At 40.7% G+C, this 22,011-nt stretch overlaps 1 protein-coding gene across 1 annotated transcript in view; it reads left to right on the forward strand.

Moving 5' to 3' along the window:
- Nucleotides 1-22,011, forward strand: part of tenm1 (teneurin transmembrane protein 1) — a 194,627-nt gene that overhangs the window by 63,772 nt on the left and 108,844 nt on the right. Inside the window, exons 4-5 of the mRNA XM_022205180.2 lie at nt 1,265-1,508; nt 9,514-9,752. Coding sequence (XP_022060872.2) covers nt 1,265-1,508; nt 9,514-9,752 — 483 coding nt within the window. The remainder of the gene's footprint in view (nt 1-1,264; nt 1,509-9,513; nt 9,753-22,011) is intronic.

The following is a 22,011-nucleotide window of genomic DNA, read 5'->3' on the forward strand; positions in this document are numbered from 1 at the left end:
GACATATCTGTGCAAAAAAGGCAGTGATAACTTTGAAGAGATCAAAGCAGCAATGTGATGTCAGTGCATGTGCACAGATTTTGTGTTGTGGAAATGTTGACAATAAAGCATCCCATTACTGTTTCTCTGCAATATTTGGAGAAGATGTCGCCTCAGTTTTAAAGAGAATGGCCGCTGAACTGCACATCCCAATAACACATCAGTTTTTTATGTTGGCAACCGTGGCTGAAACAAGATTATTTAATTCTCTGCTTTTCTCAGTTTTCATCTGGCAAGAGTCATAAGATCGGTCCTCTGGTGTTATCTGTGTAATACTTACACATGAATAAGGAAAGCTGTGGTAATCTCCCAGGTAGACTACATTTCCAGATACTAAATTATTGCTGGCATTTTGGCAGCAAATACTATTGAGAGCCAAGAGTGTGTGTTTCTACCAGATTCTGACAGACAGACTCTTTACCCTCTGCTTTCAGGCTAATTTTACATTCATTGTCAATACAGCTGGACAGAGTTGGTCTTTTGGGATGAAGGATTTGCCTTGTTCATGGAACCATGCTGCAACCATATGGCATAAGCTGTCCCCCTAAACACTGATAACTAATGTCCCAGCTGACGTACACTCTTGAATACAGGCTGACAAATACACATTACAAATACATGCAAAGTGGCTTCATTTGCAGTCCTACACACACATTAAGCAAACATATGCACACATATTGCATTTGGCAAAACTGTAATTAGTCCATGCTCAGTTTTTTGAAGACAGACTGTGAGGCGAGAGAAAGCAGCAGGGAGGAAGAGAAGGGGCGAGGGCGAGTTACAGTGAAAGAGAATGATAAATGATGGATTGAGAGAACTCTTGCTAGACCCTGAGGTTACCAGTGTGAGGGAGTTACAGCTGGCTAGCTCATTCCGCCGAGCTACAGATCTCATAATAAACATCACATGGGTAGTTTGGGCTGGCGGGTGCAGATTAAGCCAGAGCTGTTAGCTCTTTAAAGACTGCTCAATGTTGCAGCCAGCCAAGAACCTATTTATAGGGCTGCTGGAAGTGTATCAAAGCAGGTAGGTAGGGAAGGCACTGGACAGGGACAGTTTTCCAGCTGATTTATGCCCCTCAATCAGTGTAATAACAATAAACTGTCAACTAACACGCCACTTTTATTTGTAATTTATGGTACTGCGCTCCTAATAAACCCATGTTTATTTCTCCCCTGTCCCTCCCTCCTCCTCCTCGCCTCCTTTTCTTTGTGTCTCTGCTCAGAGCTGCCCAGCAGTCCAGGTGGCCAGTTCACGTTTCGCCCGCTGCCTCCGCCTCCGCCGCCCCCCCACGCCTGCACTTGCGCCCGTCCAGCACCCTACACTCAAGTCAGCCTGCAGAGGAAGACCATGCCAACGCGGTGCCAGGCCAGTCAGGGCAGTCAGGGGGCAGACACCAGCTCGAGCACAGACCAGGCACAGCTTCACAACAGCTGGGTGCTCAACAGCAACATCCCCCTCGAGACCAGGTAAGAGAAGACACCAAACGAATGCATCCTTGTTGGAACGAGTGAAGAAAAACAGGAATGATGATTTAAAGAATTTGGAGCAAATGGAGGGCTTCGCTCCAAGAAGCTTTCAATCCAAAACGCTGGATGTCATTTTGCAATGAAACTCTTCGAATGAAAATATCTTCAAGGCAAACCACTCTCCTTCAGCATAATGTCACTTGATTAAAGACATTTCTTTAATCTCACAAATGAGGATCATTAGATTAAAGAAAATTCTTTCATCAGGACTGTGGCTTGGCATGCTTTCAAAATTCCTTAAAAAAATCAGAGTGGAATGATTAAGAATCAATGTTGGACTAAAGGATTTGTTAGGATGGACATGTTTTGTACGTGTTTAGAGCAGTAAGTGGAACACCAAGCAGGCCTCTGGGGTATTATTACAGGACTCTGCACACCATCAAAGTCATAACGAATCTCTCATTTCTTTTGAATTCTTTTCATTCTTCTACCCCCTACTGCAGTGAGATTCACCAGGGGATCTGTGTCTGAGCTTAAACTATCCAAAATAAAAGTAGAATTCTGTTCATCTATTAGAAACCCTCTTTTCAGGAACACATTGTGATCTCACTTCCAATTTCGGTTCCCTGAGAAATTTTTCCAAATGCTTGCAGACGAGCCGCTGGAATTCCGTCCCATCAAACAGAATTAAGCATTTGCTTGCTGCATAAGTAATAATTGATCAGAGAATTATTTAGGAGATCCTCATTTGTGAGGCTGCTTTCGAGAGGAAGCAGCAAGGTGCAAAAGAATATGTTTGCATGTTTAATGAGAGCTTGGTGCAGGAGCTGAGTTCTGGTATTATGAGTGAGGATGAGATTGGCGGGCTGCCACGCCAGAAGAAAAGGTTTTTAATAAGTTATGCATTAGGCCATAATTAGATCTTACCTCATTTAAAGGAAAGGAAGAATAAAATTAGATTCAGTGACAATTTAAATTAATCATTGGCCAGACATGAGTATCAATGTAAAAGACTTGTCAGGAGCGTATTGTAATTACATTACTTCTCTATGTGTGCGCGCTGTAAATGAAAATTCACTATAAACAAAATTCGGGCCTTTTTTCCCGTGTTCCAAATTGTTCAAATAATTTTTGCTGAGCAAAAAGAACTTTCTCCCAAAGAGAGACATGATTATAAAATACAATTTCCGCTGTGGCTCAGTATATTGGATGGTGCCTTTTTGTCGTAATACATTTTTGCATTTGGGACTTTATAGTCAAATAAGTTTCATTTGATAGTGTGCTATTAGTTCTGAACCGTAAAATGTAATCATATTCGTAGTCAATAGAATAGTGTCCCTTCATAACATAATTCAGATATTATTGGCTCTCTTCTATCTAGCTTTTGATGGAGGAGACAAAAAAAAAAACGGACTTCACTGCTTAGCTGTTTTGGGTTGGATTTAATATTCAGGCACCCTCCCTTCTCTCCTCTCTCACATTCTCAGATAAACTGCTAATCTAATGATTTCATATTTCTGCTCTTACCCTGCCACTGCTATCAGCTCAATCTCAGGCGTGAGATTAAAGATTTACCAAGTATTTACAAACTTGACATGGAGGCTTATGCCAACAGAATTATAAGTGATGCTGTGACCTTAATAAAAGAGGCAAAAAAAAACGGATATCTCTTGTTGTCAAGTATACTTCCATTTTCCCTGATGCGCATTTGATGAATCAGTATCGAAATGTATTGACGTTGCGTCAGTGGAGATTAAGATTGTTTGAAGTGCGCATAGATTTCCTTTTCAGCTGCACATCCGTTATGTTTCTGGAGAGGCCAGCTCGTGTAAGTGGAGTGATGCAGATATGGATATTCAATATATCTGACCAGATCTCACACTGGGCATGTTAAGAGGCATAACAAATGTTGGGACTGTAATACATTGACTGGTGCCCTGCCTTCTCCCCCTTCATCTTATCGCTTAGAAGTGAGCTCACTTGAAATGTGCACCGTGCACGTCCACCTTCTCACGCACACGCCGTACATCTGCATGCACCTGTTAACAAAGGCCTCCACCTACGCACACATACAGAGCCATTCGCACTTATCCAGGTAGAGACAGCCCCTGGGCCTAGACTGCAGCCTCCTGGAGAGCGGGAACTCTCATTTTCTTCCTGTCTCGAGGGAAATCTGCCCTCCGATATGAATTCAGAGCTTCTTGGGCATCGCCCCTAGATATTGTCTGAAAAGATCAAAGGCAGGGAGCCAGGAAGAACAGTGAAGCATTTTTAAAAGCACCACACAAGAAGAATAGTGTTCCACATGTGTTGACAAATGCAATTTCTTCAACTGGATTCTGATCCCTTTTGCTCTAATCCGCCTTCAGTACAGCAATAAAAGCGCAGCGGTGAATTCGACCTGTGTACTGGCCTCAAAAATGTGAAAATGCTGTGTTTGACATCTCTTTGTGTTTGTCTTGTGTGGTCATCTTTGAGCGACACTTTGTTTCTCTGGGTTTGTGCGAGTTTATCTCTGGCCTTTCCGAGCTGAACTGCCGTTGACCCTTAGGTGTGCGATTGCTCCATGTGCAGCCTCCTGTGTCCCCCATCTGACTCACAGCCTTCAGCAGACACTGAATTGGTTGATGGAGGGAGGAAAGGAGGCAGACAGTGAAGGATGGGTGTCATCTGTCGCAGCCACAATATAGACACACCGAGAGCAAAACACAGGAAAAACAGAAACGACTGATGAAGACGGAATATATCTAAAATTAAAGTCAACTCAGGAAAATGGGGGAAAAAAAGCCATCTTTTATTAAGTCTGTTAGTGATTAATTTAAGTGAAATTCACTTTGGGTGCAGAGGTTTTGAGAGAAATTGAGATATTTTTCTTCATGCTCTGCTCCATGCTATTATTTTATATTTTTCTCCTGATTTTTAATTTAATTTTTTTATATTTTTAAACCTTTTGAATGCCACTCAGTTAGTAGGTGTTTATTTATTTATTCATTTTATTATGCTGTGCTCTCGTCACATTTTTTACTGCTTTATAAAGTCCTGCATAGAAACAACCCAACCATGGCTGGGAAACTCTTGTCCTCCGTGAAACATGGCAAGATGCCATAAATTATAAAAACAAAGAAAATTAAAAACAAAACAAAACTTGAATGTCTTTATTTATTTTACAAAAATCTCTCAAACCTGAAATCAACATGTACAACAATGCTGTTGCCAATACTATAAACAATTCAGCCTAGTTCACCTAAAACCTGAATGAAGTTTTCTCATATGACTGCTAGCCACAGCTGGTGGCTTCACAGTTGTGCCCAGGAGTGGGGATTTTTACATTTTTGTGGCATGCCGTTAATGAAAACGCCTTATTTTTGGCACTTTAAACAAAATGAGACTTGTAGGATAAAGTGATTTCATGAAATATTGTGATTATGGAAGCAGTCATCACAAAAGAGTTTTAGCTCTGATAAATGGTGTGATTTTGCAGATTGTTCAATGATAATATGTTTAAAATCAGTCGATTCTTTCTGTTTTTATAGTTTTTGGCTCTAATTTTTAAAATATATAGATATATTTTAAATTTAAAGATAACTCAAACTGTTCCCTTGCCTTATTTCTTAACTGGTTTTATTTTTGATGATTCTACTCATTTTTATTTTTCTCCTATAGTCCTCTGAATACATTTTCCCAATCAAGCACTTATGCTTGTAAAAATTTCCTTGCAATTAAAATGAAACGAGTGCCATTTATGATGAGCTTTATTCTGGCAGGCATTTGTAGAAAACTGTCACCGACCTGGCAGATGTCCCACACTCTTATTATTAAATAAAATGCATCTTCGAGGCTCAATGTGAGACTGAATTGTTTTGTGGAGACGGATGTGGTTTTGTCGTGCAATGAGGGCAAACGGAAGAGGTGTGATGCGGCTGCCGGTGTCCAGTGATGCTGTCAGCCTGCTGTCTGGCCTCACTTTAATAACGTGTCCTCGGAGGGCCCTTCAGAGACCGTTGTCCTACCAGCAGCCTCGTGACCTCACACCTTTCCCTGCACGGACAGAATAACGCTCCAGCTGAGCTGTACGTATGCCCCAACACATCGCACTCACAGCCAGCATTAACCCCCGGAGAGTGCACGGTAACCAGGGGCAATCACACTGGTGGTGGATTCCGGTAGCTTCGAGGTGTTTTTTTTTGTAGTTGTTTTGTTTGGAAAATACACACACTGCAGAGAATACAAAAATGAGTCATACCTGTTTTTCTGATGCTGTCTCCTGTACAGCCATCCTTTGTCTCTCGCAACCAGGAGTCTTTGTTCATTTTTTTTCTGATGGAAGTCGAAACGGCCAGAACGAGCTGGAACAGCTTCTAACTGCTTTCCCAGATCCACTTTTCCAAATTGCATAATTTCCCAGCCTCCATACTCCTGCTTCCTCATCTGACGCCGTCCAGCCTTCGCCCTCCATTATCCAAACACTATATAGATGAAATGCTACCTAGATTAATTGCCCCTCAGCTTAATTTCCTATCATCGTCTGCAATCTAACACGCTCTTTTTCATAATGAAAATAAACCTCATATCTGTTGAACTAATACCGCTGTATAACTTAAGTAGTCGCTTTGATGAGTCAAAAGAAGGAATAGGTAAGTCATTGATCCTTAGCTGCCAGGGGTATTCCATTCTCTTTCATATCAGAGCTGCTCTGCATTTCAGCAGCGGCTCATAATGTTGCACCACAGAGACGCTCGGTCGAATGTGGGCTTCTTCTGCGATGAGAGGAGAGATTGTAGTTTAATATTCTGTGACTTAAACTATATCCACGGCGTGTTATGGATGCATTGCATTGTATTATGTAGCAAGAGTGTTTTCTTTTGTTTAGCTGGTGATACTGAATTAGCTTTGAATAATATCCGTGTTTTACATTTGTCACATGTTTTTGCTCACTTTCCAGAATTTATTGTGGAGCATAATATAAATTACAAGTGGAATTCCAGCGCTCAGGGACTTCCTCTGACTACTTTACTTCCTTGATTTTAGCTTCCTGTATAAATTTTTCATGATGCATTACTTGCAAGTTTAAAAGACCACTTAGATTAAAAGCACACAAATGCAGCCAAACAAGTGGCATAATATCTAGTTTAACCGATTTATGTATTTCTAGAGAAGCGTTTGCTCAGCAGGTGTGGCTTCATAGGACTTGGTTCTGGATGCTAACTGGAACAGTCCGTCCTGACTGTGATATCTGAAACCTGACCCTGCCTGCGTTCATCATTTAAAAAGTGGCAGGAGAAGGGTCTCTGCTAAAATCTTCCACCTTGGGGGCCCTTTAAATGAGTTTCAGTCAGGCGTACTTCAATGTGAGTTAGAATTCCACCGAGTGCAGATTTGCATAAATAGAATCATATTAAGATACTAGATACCTGGGAAAAGATGATGTCTGTGCTGTGCTAAGCTAATTGGTGAAGCATTGAACCACTGTCCTAGATAGGGCCGCACACTAACTGTGATTGTTTCCCACTTTGTATCATAATCTACTTTAGAAAGACACAGGCGGTGGTCCCAGAGGGGGCAGGTAGTTTGTGGAACACAAAATGCGGAACGGCTGCCTCCTCTTAAGATTAGGACGGCAGTTAATTGACAGTTTGGTAAACCCCTCCCTCGAACAGCAGTCTTCCAATCACTGTTTAACAACTGAAGCGAAGCCTAGCAGGACTTTCAAGCTTTGTCCACGTGCCAAAGTTGCACAGTGCTGTAGTTAGATTGATAATCAGCATTTAAAGAGTTTGGAGAAAGCAGTCTTTTTTTTCTTCGCCTTACCAAGCAGGAGGTGAAAAGAATTAATTAAATCTTAGTATTTATTAACACATAAACACACAAACTGCAGTCATTAGCTTGTTTTGCAAAGCAGTTTGCTGCCATAAGTGTTCAGCATAGTTCCAAGGCCAAGCGGCACATTATTAAAGGCCCTCTCTGGTTGAAGATGTAAACCCTTAGAAACTCATGTCTGTATCAAAATTACACGCGTAATGTAAGTTTTTTTCATTAAAATTATTTCTTTTTGTCTTAAAATGATTTGGATGTAACTTTATACCATAACCTCCTCAAGAATTTGCAGCTTTACATATTTCCTTTGTTTCTATTCCCTCACCTGTCTGTATTCAATACAATTGGAGCACACCAGCTCTCTTATGATCAATCACTAAAGCTCTACTACCTTACACTGTGCAAAGTTGTAGTTTTGGAGGATTTCAGTCATACTTGTTCAAACTCTAAACTGATTCTGTAGAAAAATGAGGATGCAGAAAATTCCACCCCACAAGCTACCATCATTAGTCCCTTAGGTTTGTTATGTAGAAAACCCAGAAGTCTGACTCTGTACAAATCTTTGCGATGGAGTTTTTAAGTGGAAATGTTCAGGAATTAGTGTTGACGGCATATTTTGCTCATGCCATATATTCTAGCATATGAGAAGACTATACATGGGTTCCTCAACCTACCCCGGAGTTCCATTTCTGTGGCGCGATGTAAGTTAATTTTCGCCAAAAGTCAGAACTCACATGTCATGACATGACATCGGCAAATGTAAGCAAAGCTGTCTTCCTCCCATTGCGCCACGTGACAACATCTTCATTCGCTCCGCTCACCAACTACTTCCAAGCAGTGTAACCAGTTCCGACTTAACGACGAAATGCTGTAGGTCCATTATGTCATAAACCGAGGACCCCCTGTATTGACACATTAACATGGTAAAATATGTATATTTTTAGCTGAGAGGTTCATTTGCTTGTGAGATCGCATGTTTATAAGAGCCACCATTCATGACTTGTACAACCAGTGTGTAGCATTTTAGAGTTTAGGGTAACTTTGTTAGGTACTTTGTCCTGTTCTTTACTCTTTAGTTGTGAAATCAAACTTTTCAAAGTAACAATATCGCATGTGTCTTCGTATTCATAGTGTTGCTAGAACAAACAGGCCTTGACACCGACAACACAAATACTTGCTTCATTTTGGTGTCTTCTCTATGATTCATCTGCTGCTGAGGGTGTTGCAATTTTGTCTTTTAGTACAATATCATGTATGTTCCCTACAAGTGCATATTTAAGGCCCCTCTTACAAGGTTCTCATTTTAAAACAAGTCAGCTGGAAATGTTAAACAGTCTGACTCGGTTTTCTACTCAGCTCCCTCAGCTAATGTTAGCTTAATGAGCTAGCTACAGCTGATAAAAGCTGTTAGCAACAGCTGTCATGTCAGGCAACACTATCAACAGTTGCAGGCTCGAAGTGAAAAGCTGTTTCTGTCTACTTTTGTGTGAAGTCTAAAGCCCATTTTCTCAAAAAAAAAAAAACTAATGCAATGGTCAGTCTCTACATGTCAATGTCTTCATCCACCCAATGGAAAAAACAATAAAATCCATAGAAATGATGAATAAAAGACATTTAAATGTATTAGATATTAACATTTTAATACATTATCAGCAAGAACGCGATGTTTACCTGTGTTATCGTACCGACAAAAAATGAAAAATACACTCACTGCACAGCCTGTGTGAGACATCAAGGTGGTAGCGTCCAGTGTGCATGATGCAAAAGACCATTTTAAATGGAAACTGCGCCAAAGGAGCCGTACATCAGAGGGAGATTCAGACACAGATGATGATGTTTGCCCACATCTGATGCCCTTACAAATGCAGGGCTGAAGTTGTGGTCTGCAACTTAATAGCACAACACAATCTACCAACAGCTGTAGCGGACAACCTGACTTAACCTTTACCACACATATCTAGATCTTCACCTTTTATAATCTAAATGGTAGTATCAATATGCCTATAAATAAGTGAAATCTGGGAACATTTTTAATAATTTATGGTTTCATAATTTAGCCTGACATGCATGTAACGCTACAAGAGACTTGCAACAGTTTGACAGGCATAGCAAGAGTATAAGGAGGAGTGGGGCTTAGGAAACAGTGGATTACACATTGATGTGAACTTTGTTGTTTCTGTTTCTCCCACAGACACTTCCTGTTCAAGCAGGGTTCTGGTTCCTCTGCCCTGCTGTCCGGGGCGGGGCAGGGATACCCCCTGACCTCGGGGACGGTGTACTCGCCTCCACCACGTCCTCTCCCTCGCAGCAGCGTGACCAGACCACTGTTTACCTTCAACAAGCCTCACCGCTGCTGCAACTGGAAGTGCACGGCCCTGTCGGCGTCTCTCCTCACCCTCACCCTGGCCCTGCTGCTCACATATGTCATCGGTGAGTTATACGTCGCCCATCGAGCACAGCATTTGTTTTTTTTAACTTCAGTTTACAAAAAAAAAGCACCTTTTCAAAATGGATTTGAAATTGGGAGGCTTGTCAAGAGACTGCCTATTAATTCAAAAAAAAGGATCGATATAAAAAATACGAAAACAACTCAGAACAGGGAATTTTACACGCACTGAATGTTGCAGGTGTCAGAGGGTAGAGAAAATACAGGAGAAAAAAAGAAAAGAAAGAAAAGGGAATCAATATGGGATCAAAGCAGGACTCCTGGAAATTTTGCACTGTTACTTTGAAGCAGTGTTGTGTTATATTCCGAGTGCGACCCTCTGTAGGATATTCTGAATTGTAAATTAGCTGTCCTGGACCAAAGCGCACAAACCTGGTAATTATCCTATGATGAATACTCGCATACAGTAACTCACTCAGTGTTTTTCTCTTTCACACAAACACAGCTACACAAGCGCACGCAATCACCATATTACATTTCCGCTCCTGCTGCTTTTATTATATTAATCAATCCAGGTTTGTCGAAGCTTATGACCTTACTGTCTGCACCTTTTTAATTGTTTACACATTTTGTTGATGTTTATTTAACATTTAATTCAATTAAATATATCATTTGCTCTAAGGTGAGGCTTTATTACTTAACTCCCTCATTTTGTTTTGTTCTTTTCAATCACAACTTTGCTACTTCCATTATAACAGCTTTAATCATAATATGTATACTTTGTTTATTTAGCCTTTTTAATTAATTTATTTTTTCATTAAACTTCTATTTCTTTCGCATTCAGGAGGAAATTTTGCTTAGTTTTACTTCACTACATTTGTTTAGGTGCAAGCTGTTTCACAGATTACGATTTTAGTAATATAGGTCAAACTTACTGAATATGATGTGCTGGTGCAGATTAAACCACACAGCAGCAGTCGCAGCTTAAACTAGTAAAGCACAAGTAACAGCAGTGCATCCTGGCATATTTTAATGGATCTATATTGGCTAAAATCAAGCCGATTAAAATCAGATTCTTTCTTTACTACTTTGTGTTGTCCAGCTAAAGCCCGTTGGTGCTCTACTTTCCTTTATGACAGAATTTTACCGCTTTTGAGAGTAAAGTTCCAACAGAGGCAATCGTCTCTACAGTTAATTGCATCGCATTAATTTTTTGGAGTCAATTTCTTCTCTTCAAACTTTTTTTTATGTCATATCAATAATTTAAGCGTAATACTTTTTGTGTGGGCCATTCAGTAGTTTGATTGAGTAACTTGTGAGAAATAATGTGCGGCCAATGAAGGGTACGACGGTTATTAAATCAATATTTATGTAAATATAAGTGTGGGATCAGACTTAGTGTTGAGATGTTCAATAAAAGTTGGAGAAATTAATGAATGACTGAATATTAAAGGATTGGAATAAGGATCAGTCTTTTCTGAGTTGTAGTTTTGCTACTTTTACTTGAGTAAAGGATCCAAACTGACTGCAAATGCTAATAAATGCAGGGTATTACTGCGGCGCTCATGAATGCAGATTAATGCTAGCTTTTATGATAACTACTAACTTGATTGGAATTTTCAGAAAACCAGAAAGTTTTTGAAGTTTTTTTTTTTCTGTAGTCCGCAAGATCATCAGCAGAGTTTGTCAAAGTCAGAAGCCAAATTTATTCATCGATCTCCTCCGATTGTACCAATTCCCTGTTCCGCCTCAACCTTGGCTCCTCCGTTGCACATCGGTTTCCCTTTGCCATCCCAAGTGCAGATCTCCCAACCCTCCACCCAGCCAGTTCATTTCCCTCCTGTGGTGGTGCTCAAGGTCACGCCGGAGCAGGCGGGGGTTTGCATTAATCACACACACTTTCACACACATACATACACATCACAGACAGACATCACACACACGCACACACGCACACACACACACACACACACACACACACACACACACACACACACACACACACACACACACACACACACACACACACACACACACACACACACACAAATCCATGCAGATTAATCCCCAGGCTGAACCATGCTATTCCATTAATGTCCCAGCCCCGGTAATTAGTGCATTAGTGAGGAGTGTGAGTGATGACTTGGAGACGACATCACCTTTTAATTGGTGTCATGCTCCACTCCTGTTTGGCAAATGATTGATCTCCATGTTGACGTCACCATGGCAACCGTGCCAAGATGTATGGGACGCGAGCACGGACGACATGTTCGCCTGTAAATCAAAGATATTCAAATTGCAAGATTAAAGTGGTCATGGACTTAATGTCTTTGTCTAGGGGGAGAGGTTGAGACACAGGCCACCAGATGATTAGGTTCTCTCATTACATAATGATTCAGTAATTTTAATGAATTAATTACCAGTCAGTGACAGGAAGAGGAAAAAAAAAAAAAAACAACTCTGCCCCAGTGGTATTTTGCCTCCTCATCTTCATCAAATAATCGCCACGCTGACTTTTGCTGTGTTTATTGATTTGGAGTCAGACCCTCATTAAATCAAGTTCTTATTGAAGATTAATTCCTATTATCATAATGTAATACAAAACGAAATTAATTTATTCAACTTTCAAAATATGATAATGAATTTTCCTTTATTCCAAATATAATCAACTTCCATTGATTGTTGTACTGTACTTAGGTAGGAGGTTGTTGTACATATTTATTATTATTATTACTATTTATATGACAGATATTTGATTTCTTTTTCTTTTTCCCCCACCGCATGCTGACACCATCAGTCACTTCGTAAATCAGGCACTCAACAGAGACAACTTTGATAACTGATGAATTATTTAAGTACATTTTCAGGCAAGAAAAAGCAAACAAAACATTATTCCAGCTCATCAAATGTGAGGATTTGCTGTGTTTCTTGGTTTTATGTGATTGTAAGCTCAGTATTTTCTCGGTTTTGAAGTGTTTACTGGATTACGTTATGTTTGCCTTGAGAAATTTTAATTTTCTGACCACTTATGTTCCATATATTTTTTCTTTATACTGCAGTAGCTAAGTGTGACGTTCATTGTCTGTCAACTTTACACTGCAGATGCTGCTAACTGAATCAAGACATTTGCAACATTAAAAAAAAAAAAAAGACATATTCCTTTACAGTCGTGCCAAGCTGGAGCCAAACATTTCACAGCGTTGGAGATGCTCCCCCTCCTTGGTGAAAATCATCTTAACGCAGCTGCTACATTTGGCTGAATCTTCATCTTTTCTCATGAAGCTCAGCCAAAACTTTCCTGTGCTTGCTGCAGTCGTCCGTGGTTGTGCATGTAACGGAGCTTGTAGCTGATCTTACACGCCTTGTAAAGACACGGGGCGGGCAGCGGTGTAACGGTCCGGCAGATCCTGAGCATTTGATGTAGCTTTTAATAATTCAATGAACACATCTGACCTTGATGATTTTTTGAAACCGCTTCTTTAAACCCACCTCAAATTATTGCCTTTCCTTAAAGCTCGCCGTGTTAGTCGTGTGACTTGTTTATTAATTTGGGGGAAAGTAACCCAGCAAATAATGAGGCAATAATATTATGTCTCAAATTAAGGTTTCCAATTAGCACAACAATAGGGCGATGCATGATTGCAGAGATAATGCTGTGCCTAAGTGATTGCAGCGTATGCCCCCTGTTGTGATTAGCTAAAGCAGTGCTCCTCTCTTTCTTTACTGCCCTCTTTCCTCTCCTCCCATACCCCCTGGTGTAGCAGGGGCTGTGAATAGCTTTGTTAATTTGTTTATCCCCCAACGTACCCCTCCCTCCCGCAGTCGTAGCTTGTTATTAAGCACAGCACGGCCATCAGATATGAGGAGCAGGCATTATGATAGCGAACGGGGCATTTAAGGAGAGATAGAGGACAGATAAAGATTGCATCTGTAATCTTGAAGAATATTGCTACTGACAACACTACCAGTAACTCATTTTCTATTTTAGGCCTCGTTTATGTTCTACCTACCTACTTTTGCTCTATTGTGCTGTCAAAGGAAGCTAATTAGAGTATTTTCTGCATTAATGAATATCTTGCTGTTTTAAACAGTTACAATCCTCGCTTGTTCAATCAAATATGAGGGGAGAGGGCGGGATGTTTCACTTAAGAACGATGCTCATCTCTATGGCAACAGGCAGAAGCCTCTGACGCAAGTGAAATGAGCAAGTCAGCAGCATGCTGCAATCAAATAATCACCTCCAAATCACATTTCAGTCGCTTGCACACACACAGAGACACAGCCCGCATTCACTTTAAGCTAAGATCTTCTTTATAGTTCTGCTGTGCGAAACGCGTAGCTTCCGGGCACCTGGTGGTTCCATAAAGAGCCAAATGAGTCTTTAGTGGCTTTAAGTTTATTACTATGATGCTTTTTTGGCAGTAGATCTATTTTCTGATTGCGTTTCCAAGCATCTGCCTTAAAAGTTACATATTAATCACAGAGGTCAAACTCGGTACAGTCTCCCGACTGTGCTCCCAAGGAAAAAAAATGTGTTCATTAGAGCTACAACTGATGTTTTTTTTGTTGTTGTTTTCCCCTCCATTACGATAAATCTGCAGATTATTTTCTTTATTTGGTTTCCCAGAGCCTTAAGGTGACACCTTCCAGTGACTTGTTTTGTCCAACAAACAGTCAAAATGCGAAATATATTCACGTTTACAAGAATAAATGGCAAAATAGCACATCCATCTTGGAACCAGGAGCCAGCAGATGTTTGGCACTTATGTTTGAAAAATGGCCCAAAAATATTCATCAACTGCGTAAATAGTTGCAATAATTTTCTGCAGACCGACTAATTGACTAATTGCATCAGCTTTAACATTTGTGCTCGGTGTGTGTGGCCTACAATACAGGCTGAAATTGTTTTTCAGTTAAAGGAAAGCTAAAAAATTAACTGATGACATTTTTGGAAGATGAATGATGTAATCCATTTTCTTGTTTTCGGATTGCTAAATGTGATAAATTAGTCATTTATCATTTTAAAATGAATTAATTTTAGTTACACAAAACATGCTCATTCTCATACATCTGCTTGATGAAGCAATTAATTTATATAAAATCTACAGATACATGTATTAATATTATTTAAAAAAAAACCTCATCAATTGCGTGATTGGTGTCTAGAACTGACAAAGAGTTCTTAAGTCGCTAGCTCTTGATCTGGATTTCTCCTCCAAACGTCCTAGCAGGCCTTGTCTGTCTCATAGCACCAAGCTGATTACAGCTTATCATAAATTAAGTGCATGTTCTATTCTGTGTTGTTGACCACCGTGGCTGCGAAGCTGGGAAATTATAACTGTCAGCTGAGTAGCACATTATGCCAAATATACATGAGGCCTGGACAGGTTTATTTGATTTGACTTCCTGACAGGAAATTGCGGGTCAAACAGGATTAAAAGACAATGAACTGCATTATGGCTTTTCTAATTCTGTTCACGTAAACATTAAATCACAACACGTGCGCAGAAAGGCAACCGAGCTAAAGGGAATATCAAAGCTAGCATCTGCAAATAATGTCAAATGTGCCATATACTGCTGCCGTTATCATTTTTGAGAGAATCACAATGTGTGACCGCAGGAAGCACCTGATGGGGAAACAGAATCGTTTTTCACTCTTTCAGCTGCTGCATCTGCTGTCACGTTCTGACAGTCACAGAAGAGGTTATGGTGTAAACACGAGTGTTGCCACCACAGCTTGCTGTCACTGTTTCCGAGCTGATGTGAGCCAAACAAAGTGCACCTATTGGCTATTGACAGTGATGGATTGTGAATCATGTGTTTGATCATTAAGCACGTCGTGAGGGCGGCCAAAGATTTATGATAATATTTAACATGCTTGATGGGTAAAAGGCTTAGAAAGACTATTAAGGAATGTATTTTCTTCCAGCTAAGAAAAGCAGTGATAGGAGCAGCATAATTTTACTCCGCATTTTAAATTTATATCTTAATTTGTTTTAGATGCCAGTGCACAGGCACTGAAAGCTTTTTTATATACCTTAGACTGTATTTAAAAGATGGATTGTCAATCGCAAGGTAGCAAAGCCTGAAGCAAGCCCTGTTTTATTTTTTGTTTTCCTCTAAATAGGATCATAATTTACAAAATGACCGTCGTGCCATATTGAAGGAGACTAGAAACTAGCAATTGAGACCATAAACTCATTAAGGAAAGGTTTACTGAGGTAAAAAATCAAGGGATAAGTTGGGTCCTTATTAAATAAACTTCTGCACAACCTGACTTCTGTTAGTAATCACAGGAGTCACCTCCTACTGGCTGTTAGAAGTACCCGCAGTAAATATTTTCTCTTTGATCTACAGTTTTAACTTCATTAGGAATTAATCAGTGAAGAAAGAAATCAAAGCTGAGAGTGTACATAACTGACAAACTGAATCAAGGCTCAAGAATAACTGCTGTCTTCTTACGGATACCCCCTACATAAGATGCAAATGGTTTAGTCCACATGTACGCTTTGACTTACCTCTCTTAATGCTGCAGTTACACCAAATTAAAGTTGGCTATTTAGTTATCCTTTCTCTTTCTGTTGAAGAGAGAGGAATCAAAAGAAAAGGAGATAAAACTACATTTTAGAGTGAAGATGAGTGGTTGCTACATAATTTTTGTCCTTTTAAAAATCTCACCACTCGGCAGCCATCTTGGTAATGTCCCCAGACAGTTACAACGACCATTGCTCATAAGTTCAGTTTCAATTTCACTTTCAATGGTTACTAAGACATAAAAACGGATTTAAAAAAAAAAAACAACAACAACAAAAAACGTTTTAAGGGTTTGGTGATTTTGCCCCAAAATAAGGTCTACCACACAGCTTTAAACACAGTGCTAAAACATGACTGGCTCAGTGTTTCCCATTTCACCGGTCAGAAAGCAGATGATTTGCTTTTCGGTGGGAGGGATGGATATGTGTCATAAGACCACCATGAACACCATTGCAGAATTCTCCCATAGATTTCCATGTAGGATACTTCCTGTATCGAGTGCCTTCATATGACCGACTGTGGAAATCTGGCAGTATCTTGATAATGAACCCAAGAGAGTGTTTTGGACAGCATTAAAGATGGAAAATGAAATGAACCAAAATTGTGAGCAGTGGCTGGTGTTTAATCACACTGGATCACACAAATGCAACGTATTTTCTCTTCAGACATACAGGTGGTCGATAGAATGAACCTGGCTGTCAACTTATAACCAGCAGCTGTTAGAGAGCTGCAACTGATGAAAGTTCTTCAAGAAAGTAAGTGATGCCTGCTGTTGCCAGATTGGTTATATGGTTTGATACCAATTATACAGACAAAGTAAACACTGAAGATGTAGGTATGTAGAAAACCTTCACAAATAATGTTGATGCTTTCAGGAAATAAACTAGGTGAGCTTTTGTAATTGAATTTATGTGCCTCCTAAAAGTGAAATATGTAACTTTTTAGGTGAGATAGTGGACCTTAAGCCTCCATTCTGCCTCAGATATAGTTAAATTTTCGTGAGAAGACTTACCTGGCGGGCACAACCTCTGTTTAAGGCCTCCAAGGTGTGTTTGATAAGAGAAACCTTTGTCTCTGGTTGGCACCGGTGCATCACTTTCTCTTTACACACCACACGACTACCCAGCTTTGTTCTTCTTCAACACTGGTGCTCCAGGCTCTCATCTAACTTGTTACACTTTAATAGCAAGCACAGCAGAAACTTTCTTTGGAACCTGAGAAAACAAGAAACCTGGTGATTTATTCTTCCCGGCTTTAGCTGAGGCCATGTTTGCCGTTGTCAAAGCCAAAGCCAATCCCTTGTACCAGCAGGACAAATTGTGCAGTTAACTGTTTTGAACAGTGCAAATTATAAGTGACTTAGTGAAAGCAAGCTAGCTGTCACTTGACAGTCGTGATTTGATCTAGCTTCTATTAAAAGAAATAAAACTTGTCATGAAATTTGTGACTTATAAAGGCGAAAGTTTGGGAAAGAAATCCAGCATATCGCGCTAAGTTTTCTAAAAGCAAATTTTCAATATAAGCTAGTTTCCAGTTCAGTTGCTGTGTGCAAAGTAAATACTGTAATTAAATTTCTCGGCAGAAAGATAGAGTGAAAAACTCCTTGACCTGATTTTTCAGTTTACCGATTCGAAGGACAAAAAAGCCAAGACTTTGAACAAGCAGCAAATGAAAGGATGGTCCAGGTCTAAATTGGAAAAGCTTAAACGTGCTGATTCACTCTGGTGAAGATCTGCTACTTTTATTCAGCCTGAACTGTGGCCGCATGCAATCAGACAGCACAATCTGCAAGCCATTGCACAGCATACTGCACTCTGCTGAGATGGTTGTATGGAGCCGGTATAAAAAGCTACAGAAGTTTTGAACTTTTAGTGATATAATTTCCTGAAGCTGTTGCTAGGTGACATAGAGGACAAAAGCAGGTAAAATGAAGACTCCAAACTTGTGGAAGCAACAGTAATGATGAATCCAATGGTCTGAAAAGATACTGTGTACACTATAGTGCATTCATTAGCTTGTAGCCACATGGTACAGTAATGATATCCCCAGCGGAGCAAACAGTCTGCATAAAGGGGATTGCAGTCTGTTCTAATGGCAGGTGGTGGGCAGGAGGCCAGCGATTGTGTATAGAGGTAATGTCAGGGGGTCAGCTGTGTCCGGTGATGGCTGTCGGAATGAAGCTGTTTAGGTGCTGAGTCGGCGTAGCCCTAATGAAATGTTACCTTCCCCCAAAGGAAAGTTTTTGAACAGGTGGTCGCCTGTGTGTCTGGGATCAGCGGCGATCCTCTTCATTGTGCAGCTCTGTCAAGGAGGGCAACTGGCAACCAATTATCTACTCAGCAATGCTGAGTGGGTAAGATTGGCTGCTACAACTTGTTTCCAGTAGTGCCTGGAAACTAGAATCCTTTCTATTAGGAGTGTTGTGGCGCTGCACAGTTCAGTTGGACACAAAAACGCTGTCACACACAGTGACTCAATCACAGTGCAGGAACACCGCGGCGTTCTGCACTGTGCATTGGCTTTATTTTTTTGTTTCAACAGATGTTGTTAGCTGTTGCGTTACGATAGCTCATATTTACAGGACTATTACCTTTCGTGTGCGATGATGTGTTTGTTTTGCAATAAATACTGCATATTCTTCGGCTTATTTGTTTCAGCTTTTATGTCTCAAAAACTAAACAAATATGTAATTTGTTGTTATTAATTTTGACTGTAAGCAGAATAAAATACATAAAAAACCAGATGAAAATACAAATGTTATGTTTGATATTTATATAAAAAAACATTTGCAACCTGTATTTAACCATATATTTAATTTGTTTGTTTTTACAAAAATAGCAAAATGCATAATGGCCCGTACCTTTTGCAGAATATTTTCGTCTTCTTTTTCATTTTTATCTTAAATTTATTTTAATTGAAACACATTCAATTGAAACCCTTTCCCAGCTTGTTTACTACAAAGTGTGCATTCTTTTAATGCATGTGAACACAAATTTGGGTAAAATATTGACTCAAACTTGTTTCCTGCTTTACAAAATCTTGGTGTTTTTTTTTTTTATTAAAAATGAAAAACAACAAACCTTAAATGCTTGTGCTTGTGTGTTCAAATATTTGTGTGTATGAGTCTGTGCAGGTAGATGTTTATGTGACTTTGTGATCTGGATTGTGTGTGTGTGTGTGTGTGTGTGTGTGTGTGTGTGTGTGTGTGTGTGTGTGTGTGTGTGTGTGTGTGTGTGTGTGCAGGCAAGTGCTTCTCCCAGCTTCTTTCAGTCAGCTGCTTCATGCCTCATTGGGGTTTGTATTGATTGGTCCAGTTTCTCTTTGTTTTCAGCCCTTTATTTTGGTCGTCTGATGCAGCTCTAAGAAACCCGCTGGCCTTTGCTAAAACTGCCCTAACAGCTACAGAAGCCTTTGGTAAAATTGCTTTAAATGGCTAGACAGACTCTGGTCAGAAAGCTCTGAATGGTGAGAGAGCCCTTTGGTAAAATGTCTCCAGAAGGTCAGAGAGGCTGCAATGAAAAAAAAGCCTCAATAGCTCCAATAGTTCACCAGGCAAGTACATGCTCACCCGCGTGCACGCGGACGTGCACGGCAACTCACATTCACGCACTCTTTACTTTCTTATCCTCTCTGTTACACTCTCTTACACACACACACACACACACACACACACACACACACACACACACACACACACACACAAGCGCATTCACCCACCCACGCACAAACATGCAGGGATTGAGCTGTATGTGAGCGGCAGTTGCGAGTCGCTGTTAGTCTGCAGTGTCTCAGCTCTCGGTATTGGTAGATGGTGGCTGCCTGGAGGGGAATGTAACATGGCGCCGATCTCCTGCTCATTTAACACTATTCTGTCTGTTGTAACATGACTCAGCTTTCAGAAAAGGGACCAGATCAGTAAGACAGCAAGTGGGAGACAGACAGAGGGAGAGTGGAAGGGAAGGGGGGGTTCTGACAGAAAGAGAGAGGAGGCGTGATTAGAAATGAAAGAACAACAGAGAAATGCGTGAAGCAGAAAGCTGTGATCCGTTGGACTTGGTGTACGCCATACCGTGACTAACTAGATAACTGTGAGAGTGAGTTTTACTGGTAAATAAACACCAGGATATACGGCAAATCTCATCATTCACGACGCGAGACGTGTGTCGCCACCTCCGCTCTTCCTTTATCCCTCTTTTCCGACATTTTATCCCTTTATCCAAACAAGACTTCCCTCTCCAGATTAGCAAGGTCAAACCGATGATGAGTCCTGAGGTTTATACCAGTCGAGAGAGTGCGGCGCCAGGCTCGCCAACACGCACCGGCACGCAGCGAGGAAATGTCAGCAGGCAGACACTCGTGCACACAAACATGCACACTTAAACAGTCATGACAGTGGTATTAGTAGCTTTCAAGGAGTTGGTGGAAGGGGAGTAAGAAAAACACTTTAGCACCTCTCGTCTGTCAGAGGGAAGCGAGGGTCGACAGGCGAAAAGGCGGGAGGGCAGGCGGACCCCCAGGCTCTCAGTCTCTACTCCAACGTTGACTTAGACACAGATTTGTTTTATTGGCTCTGAAGTCCTTCTCCTTCACTCTCCTTCACACTTGTTTTCCCCATTTGTCTCTCTCCTCTTTCTTACTCCCCTCTCTCCTTCTCTCTTCTGTGTCTTTTATCTCCCTCCGCCCTGCTTTTCTGTTTTTTTTCTGCCTTTCTTTCTGCCATCCGTCAGAAGTTTTGGCTTAGCTAGAGGCTGACACAGCCATGCAGAACTTGGATGAGCAATTGCCTTTACTGTACATGCTAAACTACACACTAAATCGAATGACTGATGCTCTTGAAAGTGTTTGCTGCCGGGCAAAGCCAGCTGTAGTCTTTGGTTGTCAGACGGAATATAGTTGGCGGTTAGCTATGTCTATGAGCGAAAAGAACTTGGCAATCAGAGCCGGGTGTGTTTCCGCTTATGTGAGTGTATTGATAAATCATTTTTAACTGACTGCAGTGCTACCTTGGCTGTAATGCTTATCGATAGGACAGTATATTCACAGTCAATCTCAGCCATTGTGCCCTGCAGCTCAGCCCTGGACTGTTAGAAATACTAGATAACTACATGTAGTGTAAGACAAGCATTAAACAGCAATGCATTCTCTCTCACACACACATAGACACACATCACACAGTTTTCTTTCTCTATCTCCTTCTCTTTCTCCCACCACAAGTGTGAAATATAATCATCACTGGAGCCCACAATCATTTCTATCTAATCTGGAGACACACACGTGCCTGACAACAATAATACCAACGACTGCAGCAGCAACAGCAAGCTAGCATTATCGTCGCCTCTACCAGCTCAAATAATCTCCTTTTTAAAACATGCCTATCTGGAAAAGAAGAATTTATTGGTTTGTAATTTATTTTATTATAAACATACGCCGTCTATACATCTTTGGATCCCTGCTGTTAATACACAAAGCCCCCAATGGAGTGGCTGTTATCTGTGCAGACTTGCTAACTTTATTCACACATTTTTTGGTTTTTCCCCCGCCTCTGTGGTAGTTTTAAAAAAAAAAGCCACATCAAGCATCCCGCCTTCTTTTAATAGTGAACTGTCTCAGTCTTCTCCCTACACCCGGCGCGCTTGTCTTCTTCAGCCTGCCTCATCCTCCACACACATCTCGGCGGGTTAGCCGACAGCGAGGGTACACTACAGAACCCCCCCTCACAGCAGCGCAGTCCTATTACCTCTGGCAGTCATCTCACTGTCACACTGATCA

This window comes from Acanthochromis polyacanthus, chromosome 10, assembly GCF_021347895.1.
Source record: "Acanthochromis polyacanthus isolate Apoly-LR-REF ecotype Palm Island chromosome 10, KAUST_Apoly_ChrSc, whole genome shotgun sequence".
Lineage (NCBI taxonomy): Eukaryota > Metazoa > Chordata > Actinopteri > Pomacentridae > Acanthochromis > Acanthochromis polyacanthus.